At 36.6% G+C, this 14,738-nt stretch overlaps 1 protein-coding gene across 5 annotated transcripts in view; it reads left to right on the forward strand.

Annotated features, from left to right (window-relative positions):
• The window catches only part of LOC135467976 (arrestin domain-containing protein 17-like), a 76,530-nt gene that overhangs the window by 37,944 nt on the left and 23,848 nt on the right, over positions 1-14,738 (forward strand). For all 5 annotated transcript variants that reach the window (XM_064745951.1, XM_064745977.1, XM_064745967.1 and 2 more), the window contains exon 3: positions 14,158-14,268. In XM_064745951.1, coding sequence (XP_064602021.1) covers positions 14,158-14,268 — 111 coding nt within the window. The remainder of the gene's footprint in view (positions 1-14,157; positions 14,269-14,738) is intronic.

Here is a 14,738-nt window from a genome sequence, read left to right on the forward strand (position 1 = left end):
TATTGTTTTCTGTTTATATTTTCTGCACAAACAAACAAGTTTGTCATCAGCTTTCATATAGAGATAGCCGTCAGAAAATTCCTCTGTGACTTCATGATGTAAAGTTTATTTACGTGCACATGATTTTATCAGCAGGTTACAGATCTATGCACAACTTGTTTATTTGTCAAGCAAGTTGAAAAAAGAAAAATGCCAACCACAAAGAGAGTTCATATTGTTCATGGTGTAATCAATTAGTCAGGTATCGTAGTCAGTCACCTTAGTGATGTATCAGGCATGAAACAGCCTCATAAAAGAAAAAAAGAAAAAAAAATACAAGGAAAAAAAAGTGAAGTGTGAAGTTGTAGGAGCATTGTCAAGTGTCAAAAAGCCTGAGTGTGTGGGAGTCTCTTTCGATGACTTTCTCTGTAACTCCCAAACTGACAGGTGTTAAGGTAAAGGTTACAGTGTCCCCGTGTGTACGACAGGTGTGCACAGCTCACGGGTCATTAATCAGGTACAGGTACAAGTTGCACAGGTAAATACACTCGTAAATTTCAGCTATGCAAATTATTTCGTCTTCACATAGCTGTGCCACGCTGTGATAGGATCAGCAGAATCAAAATCAGAATCAAGCCTAGATTTCCAAAAATAACTAAGTTTGTACCTTAAGGAATACAGGTTATATGTAATAATTTAGCTTTTAAATTTAAAAATAATGTTTAAATTTCGAAAACTTAAAATGCCTTACAGATTTATAGGAAAAACTGTATAATAGTCCACTGCACATTAAGTGTATATACAGTACTCAACTGTATGGTGTGTAAGCCATTGATTTGATTCCTTGAGTCCCAAGCCATATGAGATAACAAGTGTAATACAACACTGGATATGTAATTTAGTCTCCACTTCAAGGCTTCCATCGTTTTCCTGTGAATTATTATTAGATAGCCAAACATTTATCAAGTGTAAATAAGCTTCCAAAGGTGACTGGAGTGTTTATTTCCTCTCTCTGGTTTCCTGGTGTATTCGAGGTCCTGATTCCTGATCTGGTCAAGTTCGTGGAGTCGTTTTTGTGAAAATAAAGTAGTCTTATATTGCCATGTTGGACAGGCTCCAGGGAATCAGAATGGAAAGCTTTTAGTCTCAAGTATTTTTCCGTGTTCCAAGACGCGACCTTGATTGCTTACCAAAGTTAGACCCAATGATCAATCAGACGAAAACAGCTCGGCCCATGTTGCTGACGTGGTTATTACAGAGAGGAAGCAATCTGTTTTAGCGCGGTCTCGTAGCTGACCGCTTAGCTCAGCACTGAGCGGTCCCTTTGACTCGACATCTGACCTTCTGAACAAGTCTCCATTGGTAGGAGTTGATCTGGCTGACCTGAAGTCTCGAACATTACGACTTACAGCTAACAGACAGATTAATAAAAGATTAGCTCTCTAGGTTCCATCTAATCGGACTTTCCACAAGCTGACGCAATAAGACTTGATGTGCTGATTGTATACTTGTACATTGTATTTATATTTCACACACATTTATAGTACTTACCTCATCTATTCTGGTGTACTTCAGACATTACTTAGTATGTTTTAAATACTGAGAAGATTTGTGTTATCAAACAATCAAAACCGATAATAAACTTTCATTTGTATACTTTAAATGCCTGATCAGTAATCTTGCTTTGTGGAAAATTTAACAGGGTTGAATTTTTATGACTTTCGTTGAATCTTTCTCACATGACACTGAAACTTTTTTGTTATATAAAAATGGATTGCAAGACGTTTGGTGGGATACTAGATCTGTAGAGCAATTTTTATAATTCGCCAAAAAAAGACAAGGTGGTACTCTTTTGGCTTTGCTTGTACAGCATTTACTCAAACTTCAGAACAGTTGGTACGTATATACAGTACATGTATGATGACGTATTTTTTTTTCCTTAAACAGCTGGAAAAAAAAATATTGTCATCAGCTTTGATCATTAATATCTTTCATTCAGAAGTATGTGTTTTATGTTTTAGGGAAGTGGTTTGGATCAGGAAGTAGGTCTGTCATATTTCGCATAATAATCATACAGACGTGTCCTATTCTGAAGCCACACTATATATTACATTTATTTGAGTTGAAAAGATCTCTCTAACAGTCCCCATAACATGATACACTGTAAATGTATATCGATTGGTGAGTATATTTCTTGTTGGTTGATATTTTAAACTGGGTTTTCCTTTGGAACTCCTGAGGTGAAAGTTCACCATTAGGCTGAAATGTATCACCTCTGGTTACATTTTGAAAGACATTTTTCACAGGTATTTAAATAATGTATATCAAATTTTTTATGTCACCTTGACACCTAACAAGTTGTAATAACTGTTTAGGTGAGTGCATGAAGCATATATATGTCTGCTTGACCTGAAATGACTCACAAGAACATTTTTGTCCTCAGAAACCCACAAATTTGTAAGGTCATTTTAAACTACTGTTAGTATATCAGTTGACCCGAAAGGATTTCGGGCATATACTTCCTACTGAGGGGGAATCCACAGGCTTTAGAACTAGGGTAAAGCTGTAGTAATGGATTTATTTCACAACACCCACCCAGCTGCTCCTTACATCTGGTAACTTGCTTGGAAGTCCTGCAGTCTACACCTATGTTTATATGTACCATGTAGACATATTGTAGAGCTGGCATGGCACGTTAAGCTAAGTGGTTGAGCTGGGGTACATTACCTTCACCTCATTTAAAATCACTAGTTGTATCTGGTGGGCAAGAAAAAAAATGATAACCATCCTAAGTTTGCAATTATTTCAAAAATTTGCGAAAGTAGGACTTCCATATTTTACTGACATTTTTAACGGATATTTATGCACTCTTCCTGAAACTGTGGGCATGATAGCTCAGTTAATGCTGCTTTGTTCACCTGAAAAGATGTCATATAAAGAAACACCATCTTAGGCACTCGATGCTACTCTGCCTGATACTGTAATTTTCTGGGATGCACTGCTGAATTTGTTGCGGTTTAAGATTTGTTCTGAAATTTTCATGAAAGATATCTTATACCCATGGAATGATGTGTGTGAAACAATTTCAGTCTTACACTTGGAGACATTTTGAATAATTTATATATTTTTTTTTTTCTTTTTTCGTCCAACTCAGTATATGCCTCTTTAATCACTGGGTTTCCCTGTAAACAGTCCACAAGTCACACAATATCGCCAATATTGCTTGTTGATCCACATGGTTGAAGCTTCTGCCCATATCTGAGATTTTGTTGAAATCCAGTCCGCACAATACACCTGGTCCTGCAGAATCTTACCTTGTACTAGCTACTCGAAATTCGCAACATGTAAATTATAACTTTGGATGCAGTTTGAACGCATTTTTCCCAAGATTTTGAAGACTGAAATGTATAATTCAGGTAGTGACATATTAACTTCAGAGAATTTACAAGATAACCTGTTTCGATATGCCTAGCTGTGGTTGAATTTGTTGATGATACAGGGTAGTAAATTCAACCTTTTCAAACACTAAAGCAGTGGGGGGGTTTGTTTCAGTGGAATGTATGCATAAAGCTATCATGAAATTAACACTAAAAATGATTTGATTGGGTCATTAAAGATGCAAGCTTCACAAAACTGCGCAAATTATTTCTCTACACCCCATAGTTCTCGCAGAATGTGTAAAAATATTGGTTACTGGGGCAGTTGAAAAGGTGGAACAGTTAGGGCATACAGGGTATTTAGATGAAACATCATCACAAACATCATTCAGCTGAAACATCAAATTTCTTTGCTTGAAATTTTTCTTTGACCTGGTAGTCTCTGTTCACTTTTTTAAATTGACCTGTTCCCAACAAGCTGCTGTCCTGTCGCTCAAGCCTGGATATATGTTTAGGAATGATACAGTATATATAAAGTGTATCAGTCTGTGTTGGTACAGTTTCTTCTATGGTCATCTGGTTTAGACTTGACCAGATCTGGCCAGGAGAACCTGGGGTTTGATGTTAGCGAGCTTTAAGTAGCCGGGTTACTAGGTGATACCTACCAGATGGGAGTGCATTCTACTCCGTCAGGGATATCACAGCTACAAGCCGGAGAAATCACAGGAAATCAGAAGAGCTGTTTATTTTAGGAATACCTTTGCTGACTTCGTTTACCTCTCAGGTAGCCAAACAAGACCCATGCTCTTCCTTCATTGGCTTTTTTGGCCCACTTTTATATGGTCTCTCTAGTTAGGATATGCAGGTAATTTCAGATGCACCTTTACTGATGTAAATGTGTGAGAGATTTTGTGGTCAGGTTAGAAGATGGCCGTGAATTTTTGACCTGAGGGTCATTACATGTACCTTTGCTGCCTTGCAAAGGTCATGAAAAAAGCTGAATGGGCACAAATTAATGTGTCCTGTGTGAAAAAAATCATGGATTTTAAAGCATTTTGGAGAAAGTCATGAAAGAAATCATGAATTTTTTTTCTGAGCATTTTCATTTTTACCTGTACGCATATTGACGTTAGTATTGTGAAATTTGTTGCAAGAACAGCGATTGGTGGATTTCATTTTGTGATTATTCGAGGTTGATAGGGAGACATTTGAACTAACAGCATTTAATGGTGCAGCACTAGTCATCCTGATGACTAGTGTCATTTAAGATTGTAAAACTCACAAATTATTGATAGATTTGGTAATGAGAAATAATAAAAAGTCATGGGTTTTTGTTTTGAAATATCAGTGGGAAACTTGCCATTCTCATGTGTAGTACTATACATGTATGATGAAGATGTAAAAAGTCTCACAAGGGCTACTTTGATATGACATTTTGAATTTGGGGAAGAAAAAGGCTATATGAAAGGTGTACAGTTACTATTTAAGTATTTACAGAACAGTTGAAATAAAAGCGTGGGTGCCAGCAACCTGCAGATGGTCATGAGTTTCCCCCTGGCTCTGCCCAATTTCCTCCCACCATAATGCTGGCTGCCATCGTATAAGTGAAATATTGTTATAGGATAAGTGACAACATGTGGGATGGTTTATGGTTTGGAGAGAAGGTAGTAATCAGATAGGTGTACTGAGATTTGACATCAAGATAGCCTATGGTGAATTAAAGTAAAGGAGAGTCCACCACTAAATAAATATCAAGTTTAATTTCATTAACAACTACATAGTTGTAGCTATCTTCTGTCAGATATCAGAAATGCTGCTTTAACCTGAAATGGTCACAGGGTTTTCCTCGAGCTCTGCCCAGTTTGCTGCCTGTGTCAAGGAAAATATTTTTGAATATGGCATTTAACACCAATCAAATAAATAAATAAATAAACAAAAAATTATATCTACCAGAGTTAAACCATACATCATTACTTATTATTTCTTTTTCTCTCTCTCTCTCTCACTCTCTCTCATAAGGTTTTGTGTATTGTGGATGTAAACACACTTCGGCTGTTTTCCTGTCTGCTCTGTTGTTTAAACTTCCTTACTTAACTGCTGGTGAAGACATTGCCCATGATGACTTCTGTCGTGATGAAATACAGACTAAGATTCAAGGTGATTGAAGATCTTGGCCTCATTTTCCAACCTTCAACATGCTCGTTTAAGAGTGAACATAAACAGCTTAAAGGCTACAAAAGATAAAAGGCCAAATGTTAAATTGTGGAATTATTTTTGTTTAGATGAAATGTAAACTAGATTGGCCTTGTATGTCTTTTATGTGGTAAGAAAATAATGCATATCTGAAGGGGAAAAAGGCAACTGTTTGTGTACAATCTAATTGTCTGATGAATGCTGTAAAGAGAGTGGCAAACTTACAGATAATGTGCGATCACTTATTTACACCCAGGGTCTGCTTCTCTAAATATTATTCTCTCTTGATAAACAGTTTTTAAATTTAGTTAGTGCAGGCGAATGTGGGCTATCAAGGAGCTCTGTTTCTACTGAGAGTCAGATGCATCGTACTTTGAAGTTAAATTAGGTAAATTCTAATTTGCTCAACGCGAAGAGGGTTGAAGATCAGAGACACTATATGTAACATTTAGAGGCAGTTTATGTTTGTATTCATACTACTAAAGCCTCTTGAGATAAACTGTTGCCAAGTCATGTGTTTTTACCATCTTACATCAAATTTTTTTTTCTAATTTAAGTTGTCAAAGATACTGTATTGGCCGTTAAATTTCACCTGATGATTGCATTTTAATAGAAAAACAAAGGTCATAAAAGATTTCTTTTTTTTTTCTTACTTATTCTGTAAGATATCATCATATCTACCCTCCCCCGCCCTCCCCCCCCCAAAAAAAAGAAAACGGGCCAAGAGATCTTTCACAGATCAATAAAATTTGCATAATTGGGTAAAATAAGTACATGTGACTTCAATATTATTGGATGATATGCTATCTGTGTACTACCAACCGATGCTTCGTAATTTGGTATTAACAATATTTTGAATCTAATATTGGCCAAGTTGCAGCAGGGTAATATTAATGTTTTAATTTACAGTTATTCATTTTTTGTGCCTCCTTGGATCTAAAGTTCTCCTTTAAAGAATTATATTGTTCTACGAATATAGTTAGATTTGTGGTATTGTGTGCAAGGGAGCTTCATTATGATAAATGCTGAAGGATGGCTTTGATAAGGCCCATATTACCCCCACAGTGCTATCCTGTTTCCCCTGCCTGTACCTCAGCCATTCATTATCTTCTGATCTGACAGGGGTTGGTAAGTCACAGCCATTTTCTGTTATACAGTAATCAGGTGAGCATCTCACTTAACGCACCACCCATGCCTTATCACCTCTACCTTGTCTACATGTGTTTTCACTCCAGCTTTGGTAACATCCATACCTGATACATTAGGTTACATACCCATCATGACCAGTCTTACCTGTAGCAACTCAAAATGAATTGGCTGTCCAGTTACTGCAATCGCCCAGAACCACACTTCATCAACATGACGTTGGTCATGCAGACAATGAAATTCTGTCAGTCATGCAGACAACGAAATTCTGTCAGTCATACATACTGGTACAGGTACATGGTTATTTTTCTTTTTCTTTTTTTCCAGGTTTGTAGCTTCCTGAATTTCTCCCTTCAAAACTAGTGTCCATTTTGCTTTTCGTTTCATGCAGATGCAAAGTTTTAAGACATTGATCAACGTTATCCAGTTCTAAACTTTAAATGAAAAGACATCTAAAAGCCAAAGTAGGCATCACTAAGAAGACCACTAAAACTACATGTATGGATAAATATGTTTTCATCTATTTTTTTATATTTTTGTGAAAAGAGTTAAAGGCGCTCAAACATCTGACTTCTAAGGTTGGCTTTATGAACCATATTATCAGAGTTTAAGAACTCTGACGTCACAGAAAGTCTCCAAAAATGTGGATAAATAAATGAACTTATTTTTGCGTGTAGTTTTCAGTTATCTTTATGACGAACCTTTCTTCATATTTTCGCCTTCTTTTACTTTAAAATCTTTTTATTCTATTGTCTTTAAGAGAAAGCAAGAAGCAAGTATCAAAAGTTAGATGAATGACGCTTTGGCTTCAGAACATTTAGTATATCTGCAAGCCAATTAATTAAAGACAGAATAGTTATTTTATATTCTTTCTACTTTGCTTAATTATCTTAATGCCATAATATTGTATAATAAATGTTAAAACTCATATTCTCATTCAAACAAAATAAGGGGAAAAAAGCAGTCATGACTTTATTGCAGTCTGATTGTATCATAGGTTTTAGATCATAAGTTGTTTAAATTTTCAATAAAAGGAGTTCACTCGGTTGAATATTAATTTGGAGTTTCATACTTGACTAAACGTGATGGTGAGGCCCATATTCTTGTCCAAGAAAAGAAATCTGTTAGTTTTTTTTAGCAATCTGCGATTCAGTTGTTTAGTTTCATTAGAAAGAGTTCACAAGGTTGAAACTTAATTTGGAGTTTCATACATGACTAAGTTTTGTGCCTGAGAGCTAGCAGACCTATGGGAGATATGAGGTGAAGATGATTTAATCCTCCTTGATACTCAGGTGGTTTCTTGCTAGACGGAATCTTGTCCTAGATGTCTTGAAACTAGAAATCCATCTGACTTCTACATTCCTTGGGGAGCAGTCTGACGTGGGAGAGATGGAGGGTGAGGGGGGTTGTGAACCAGGGCTATTGTGTGACCAAACAGCATCGTGAGGAAGTGTGTGGGGCATATTTAGAGGGCTGGAGGTATTTTGAGTATTGGAAGATGGTTAGAGCAGACGAGATACTTAGAGGAAAATGAGCAAGGCCTGCTTGTCTGTCGGCTTCCAACAGGACTTTAGATCTTCACCGACTTTTCATATGGAGCTGATTAAACCACAGCTTGTGCAAGTCTGGAGAACTAATTCAGAAATCAAGCCCTTCTTTCAAACACGGGCACAAACACAAGATCATGTTTTTTCTGTCAAAAATTTCACCCCAGCACAAGGTGGTTTAAGAGACGTGGGTACTACCCAGCTGGTTACTGGGGCATCCCACCTACCACGAACCAACCACCTGTGTGTAATATGCTGCCACTTAACTCTCCAGTGCAAACTCTTCAGAAATTTTGAGATGTATATATATATATATATATATATAGATGATAATAGAGTCTATCATAAAACACCTGTGGACAAGACAGAATCATTGAGAAGAAAGTAGTCCCATGTTTATGACCTGAAGTGGGTAATGTCATAAGTGTAATATGTCTGTAAAAATAACAGAGGCATAAGTTCCTAAATCCTGCTCCCTGGGTTCTCAGAGTATGGTAGTGGCCCTGTGAGTTGAATGTATCTTGAAGATACGTTGATTCTGGTGGTATATTTAGAATATATATTGAAACATTGAGTATTTAGTATCAGATGATGTTCGTAAAATTGTGAGTCCAAGGTTCACCTTGGGTTAACTACTCTAATGCTAATACATACCAATTCATATACATGTTTTTGGTGAACATTGGGTTAGAAATTAGAATTAATTAATTTACTGTTGAGGCATTAATTAAATAGGTGCTCAAACTGTACTACTATAATTTATAATATTTCATGACTTTCTCTCTAATTTAGGATTTCTCTCTAAAATGACAAAGCCATTTCACTCTGTTGTAATATATATATAGAACGGCGCTGCATATACTGTAAATCATCAACCTTTTCGACTCTACAGGACTTTTTTCAGTGGAATTTGGGCATACAATTACAGTATTATGAAAATGACATCAAAAATTATTTTCATTTGTCAATAAAGATGCAGGCATCATGAAACCATGCAGGTAATTTCTCTACATAGTTCTCTCTGAATGTTTCAAAATATTGGTTGCAGTGGTGGTTGAAATGTTGAAGACTTAGGATAGTTCCCAGTTCATGGCTCAGTGGTAAAGGTGCAAAACTGCAAACTGCTGGTTTACAAGATGCTGCAGGTATAATAAGCGCAAAATGGCAATCATTTTGCATGGACTTAACATTTGTTAAAGATCATTCGTCCTTCACCAGAATGGTATACAAGCTTGCCATTAACTTGCCAAAGTTCAGTGGTTTGTCCCCAGTGCCATGGTCTAAATGTTCTGATATTTTGAACTCTGAGTGTTAGGCCATTTAATATGTTTTAAAAGTGTGAAATGCATTGAATTTACAAAAGAACATGGAAGTAGATAGCGTACGTTTATGTGTCTGAAATTATGAACATTTGTTTGATTCATCTTTGCGATGACCTGGGCTCTATTTTAGGGCAGCATTTTTTTTGCAATCTCTTAGAATTAGCCAGTGACCAAAAACTTGTGAAAAAAAACAAATTCATCACCTCAGAAATACTTTTCACAATTATCTGCGTTAAAGTTTATTAACCAGTTAGTAAATTGTAAGCATTAGAATATTGTTATTACAGGGTTTTGTCAACACCCTAGTGTGTGTATCTATATGTGTGAGCGTCTGTATATATATATATATATATATATAATGTTGATAACACACCAGATGTATGTACAGAGCTATAATCATGCTGGTACTTATAGATAGCCCTCAGGCTTGCTAGTTTTAATGTTTACAGACAACATATATTCTTGCCCCAGGCAAGTGGCACCCTAGGGAGTTAAGCTGTTCCCACCAGTGCCATGTTTATCTGCTTGCCTGGACTGAGTAAATCATGCTTATCTGCAAAACCGGTGCTCCCATGGTACTGAATGCTTTTACCAATTAGGATTAAAACTTAGTGATGTAACCTGTGGATGTTATTTGTCACTTCTTGTGATGTAAATACTTGTTGTTTCTCAAACCAAAAGCACTGTGAGTTCAAGCCCAGCTCATGCTGACTTCCTCTCCAGCCTTATGTGGGAAGGTCTTCCAGCAACATGCGGATGGTTGTCGGTTTCCCTTGGGTTCTACCCAGTTTCTCCCCACCATGATGCTGGCCGCCATCATATAAGTGAAATGTTCTTCTGTGTGGCATAAAACACCAATCAATTATATAAATCTTACCAAAATGGTTACATTGTATAGTGTCTGATACACATTCCACAATGTCATTGATTTCTGACTTAAATAAGAATTGAATACCTGGTCACAGTGCTTATTTTTTGGTACTGGAAAGAATGGTTTTAGCATAACATTGATGAGGGGGTTATAAATTTAATTTCTAATGACCAAAAATAAGCTCTGTAATCACGTTTCAAATTTTGATTTTCCGGAAAACGATATTTAGCAAAGCCCCTAAGTAGTTGGGAAATATTGGAAGAAAGTTACTACATTTTTCAGGAACACAGCTAACATCAACCCAAGTCTTGAGCTAACCTCAAAATCACCAAAAAAACAAAACAACAATTTATCTATATTTGGCACATCGAGAATGAAATATCATTTTGGTCATTATGAGAAGGAAACTTTCCTCTAACTATGCCCTAGAGGTATAATATACTACTCCCATTTCCTGAAAGGAGAGATCATCAGTTTTCTTCCAGTTAATGGGTTTGTGTCATTAAGTGCATGTCCATTATCAAGGCATATGACCCTGCCCCAAAAATTTCTTCCTAAATTTTGTTCAAATCTGTCACATGTCAAAACTTTGAGGGAAAGTATGCACTTTGGCCCAGCCCTTTAGGAATGTGTATGTAGAAAGATGTAAAACAGGCCTAACATATCCCCCTCCCAGTGGATGTGTCTTACAGTTTTGGGGGTAGAGGGTAAGAACTAAAGTGATGTCTATCAGCACTTTGCCTTTTCATTTCACCCCACCTTGCCTCCCCATCTACAGTTGCTTCCCTTCACTGTCAGACTGTTTGCTTTGTTGCCCAGCTTGACCCCTCTATAAAAAGGGCTTGTCAGAATGTGTGAGAATTAAGGGTTGCCTTATTAATGGAAATGCCACAGAAAGAATTTTTGAAAGGTTGTTTTCTGTGTACTAGGAAATAGGTTGTTGATCGGTATTATGAATAATAATAAAAACAATAATGATAACAATTTATTTTCTCAGGGAGATCAATTGTTTACAAAACCAATCTTCCGTGAGTCCCTCATGCACACACTCATTCACACAAAAGGGTATCTGCTAAGTCTATACAGTATATATAAATACAGATGAACTTGATATATATAGATGATGTAAGACAATATACAGTGTAGTCTGCGGATGATCATGGATTTCCCCAGACTCTGCCGGGTTTCCGCCCACCATAATGCTGGCCGCTGTCGTATAAGTGAAATATTCTTAAGCACAGCCTAAAACACCAATCCACTAAACATACAATGTAGTGTATCATAGACAATTTCACACTTAATCAACACAGGCATACATGCATTTTGACATATCTACTTCCTTTTTTTTTCTTTTTATTCCAAAATCATTCTGAAAACTTAAATGATCTTTGGCAGCCGTGAATAGTATTTTAAAGTGAAAGACAGTGTCTGACTAATGATTTATGTCCGCTATGATGTTTTCTCAACCCAGTAAAACCTTATTGAAACTTTGTCTTGACACAGCTTCAGCACATCTCCATTACCAGGAGCAAAATGACATCATGTTAACATTAGTTCTCTGACACCGAAGGTGTTTTCTGTATAATAGTCCAAGCAGTAGCCTATAGCGGAAAAAAAAGTTGTGAGCTGCACATGCGTGGCTGGGGTATTCCTGGTTCAGGTCTTTGCCTCTGAAGGGGTTGTGCTCGTGATTTTGAACTTGTTAAATGTTTACAAAATTACAATAGGATTGTTGTACAACTAGATTCATGCTCAATTCTGAAACAAATGGAAATAAATCTAAACATCACTGAGGCTGATCTTGGCAGTCAAATGTCGCTGGATTTTATGCTTCAGTTTTGTAGCAGTGGCTTCTAAGATGAAAGCAGTGCTGACCTAGCTATCACGGACGTCAGAGAAAGCACCTTGGCAGGGATTCATACAAGATTTTAGACTCCTGTATTCGGTGGTAAAATTCAGTTAAAAACTGAAAATTGGGGTAAAAATAACTCAATTCTGTGTTTTTCTGGTTCAAATACTCAATTTTTTTGGATAAAAACTGAATTACGTTCAAAAATATATCCGTAGCAATGAGGGTACGTCGACTTCAGTGGCCAACAGCTGCATCCTGGACTAGCCAAAGTGGTCATGCATGTATTGGCTGTAAGTAAATTAAAATTAGGCATTAAATATATTCAAACTATGATGATAAGGTTTAGTCAGTATAAAACAAAGTGGGAGTCCGTTCGTATTTTGTTTGATCAATCTTCAGTATGCCAGGAAAGTGAAAGAAAAGTAGATACAACACATGCTGGCTTCCAGTGAATGTCGATTTGATACACACCATCCCATTGGCTGTGTCTCTTTTGAACTAGTCAGTGAGCTTCTAACAAATTATGAACTGCATACAACAGAACCATGGCCATTAGCGGTTTCTAACCGGCTACAGAGCTCAATTAAAACTGAAAACAATCCAAAACTCTTGCTTGACTGAGTGAATGAATGGCTCCGATAATGGTGAATTTATATGTTTTACCGCTGAACTGAACTGCTCAAAAGGTGACAGGTCACTTTGCCAGTTGATTAAAGGTAGGCCTACATGTACTCGCTCGCCATTTAAAGGCTGGTACAAAAACATGTTACACATCTTAGGCTCTTTGAATACTCCTCTCATTCGGTCTTTCGTGTTTGTAGGCCTATATATGTTCATTTTTTATGTAATATTTGTCATTTCCTTTCTTTCTTGTAGTATTTTTAACAACCAACAACTTAACATGCATGGTTTATAACTGTTCCATTATATACCTCTGAGCAGGATAAGCCTTCTTTCTGTATTTTGCACATGTTTGTTTTTGGTGTAGTTTTTATTAGTTCCTTTCTTTCCTTCAGTGTAACAACCAACAATTTTATAACTGTTTTATTATACGATGTATATCTCTGATCAGAATAATATACTTGTAAAAGTATATGTATGTATCAACAATAAAATCGTGATCAGAAATGAACCTCACATGAAATTCTTTCACCCTCGTCTATATATTCAGAGAAAAAAATTATATCGTAAGATATAATTAATTTTTAAGCATTGCTCAGTGAGATACCGCCTTCTCATTCCCATAAACTTTCAGCATCCCTAATGAATTTTGCACTGGCTCGCGACTTGTGATTAGAAACTGCTGACGAAATGCTAAAATGAACAACAAAAAATGTATTTGGGAAAATGAATGCAGTTTGGGCCAAGACGGTATGTTACTGACGGCTGCATGTAACTAAGTCATTGTAAACTATCTCAAAATGATGTCTTATGCAATCGTTCTGTGTTATCATATGTCACTTCATGGAGTGAATGGGTAAAGGCTACATCACAGCTTAGGCTTCGCAATCTGATGGCAACGTGTTTCATTGGCTAAAATTCTCAAGATGGCTGCCTCGATTCACATAATAAAGTATGATACTTTTTAGAAAGCTTGAGAATCCTGCTTTCAATTGAAATATGTTTTGACCAGATGCGATTTTGTCCTTTAAGGCCAAACTAACTGTAAGAGTATTGTTTTTTCATTTACACACCAAGGCCTAATTTATATATATCTGAATCTTTTAATTTATTTTATTTTATTTATTTAGATATACACAATGCATAAAAATTAGGCCACATTTGAAAGTTTTGCTTCTGTAGTTAAATGTATTTCCACAAAACTCAGCTCTTTGAGATTCTTGACTACATTTTTTACTTTCTGTTTCAGCTGTGTGCTTAGAAGCAGTCGGAGAAGCCAAAGTAGAATGGATGACATCAAGTGATATTCAAGCTTCTGATGAAGAAGTCTTCAATTTTACAACCGTGTTACCTATCAAAGGTAAGGAATGTTTGACAGATTATTATGCGATTCTAAAGCAGGCAAACTGAGTTCAATCCTGACTCTGGGCAAGCCTAGGGGTAGATATAGGAGAGGTAGTCCATGACTGCCCATGTGTCTCTTTAGTTTTATGCGGTGACCCAGCTGCCTCTCACCAATATGGTCGCTGTGAGTTCAAGTCCAGCATATGCTAGCTTCCGTTCCGGCCATATCTGGGAATCAACCAGTCAAATAAATAAATAAGCCTTTAGTCCTGGCATTTACTATTAATAATTTTATGTTGGTCTATTTTAAGCGACACCATCAGATAGAAGAAGTGTAATATACTGAACAAGTGCAAGTTCACTATAACCGGGCTATTCCCCTATAGGATTTTGTGTCATCTGACATTCCTGCTTAATGGTGTCACCCATGTTAAGAATATAAAATATTGCATTGTGCCCTGCATAGGAATGTCACAATTTTGAGAA

The sequence above is a fragment of the Liolophura sinensis genome, chromosome 1, assembly GCF_032854445.1.
Source record: "Liolophura sinensis isolate JHLJ2023 chromosome 1, CUHK_Ljap_v2, whole genome shotgun sequence".
NCBI classification, from domain to species: Eukaryota; Metazoa; Mollusca; class Polyplacophora; order Chitonida; family Chitonidae; genus Liolophura; species Liolophura sinensis.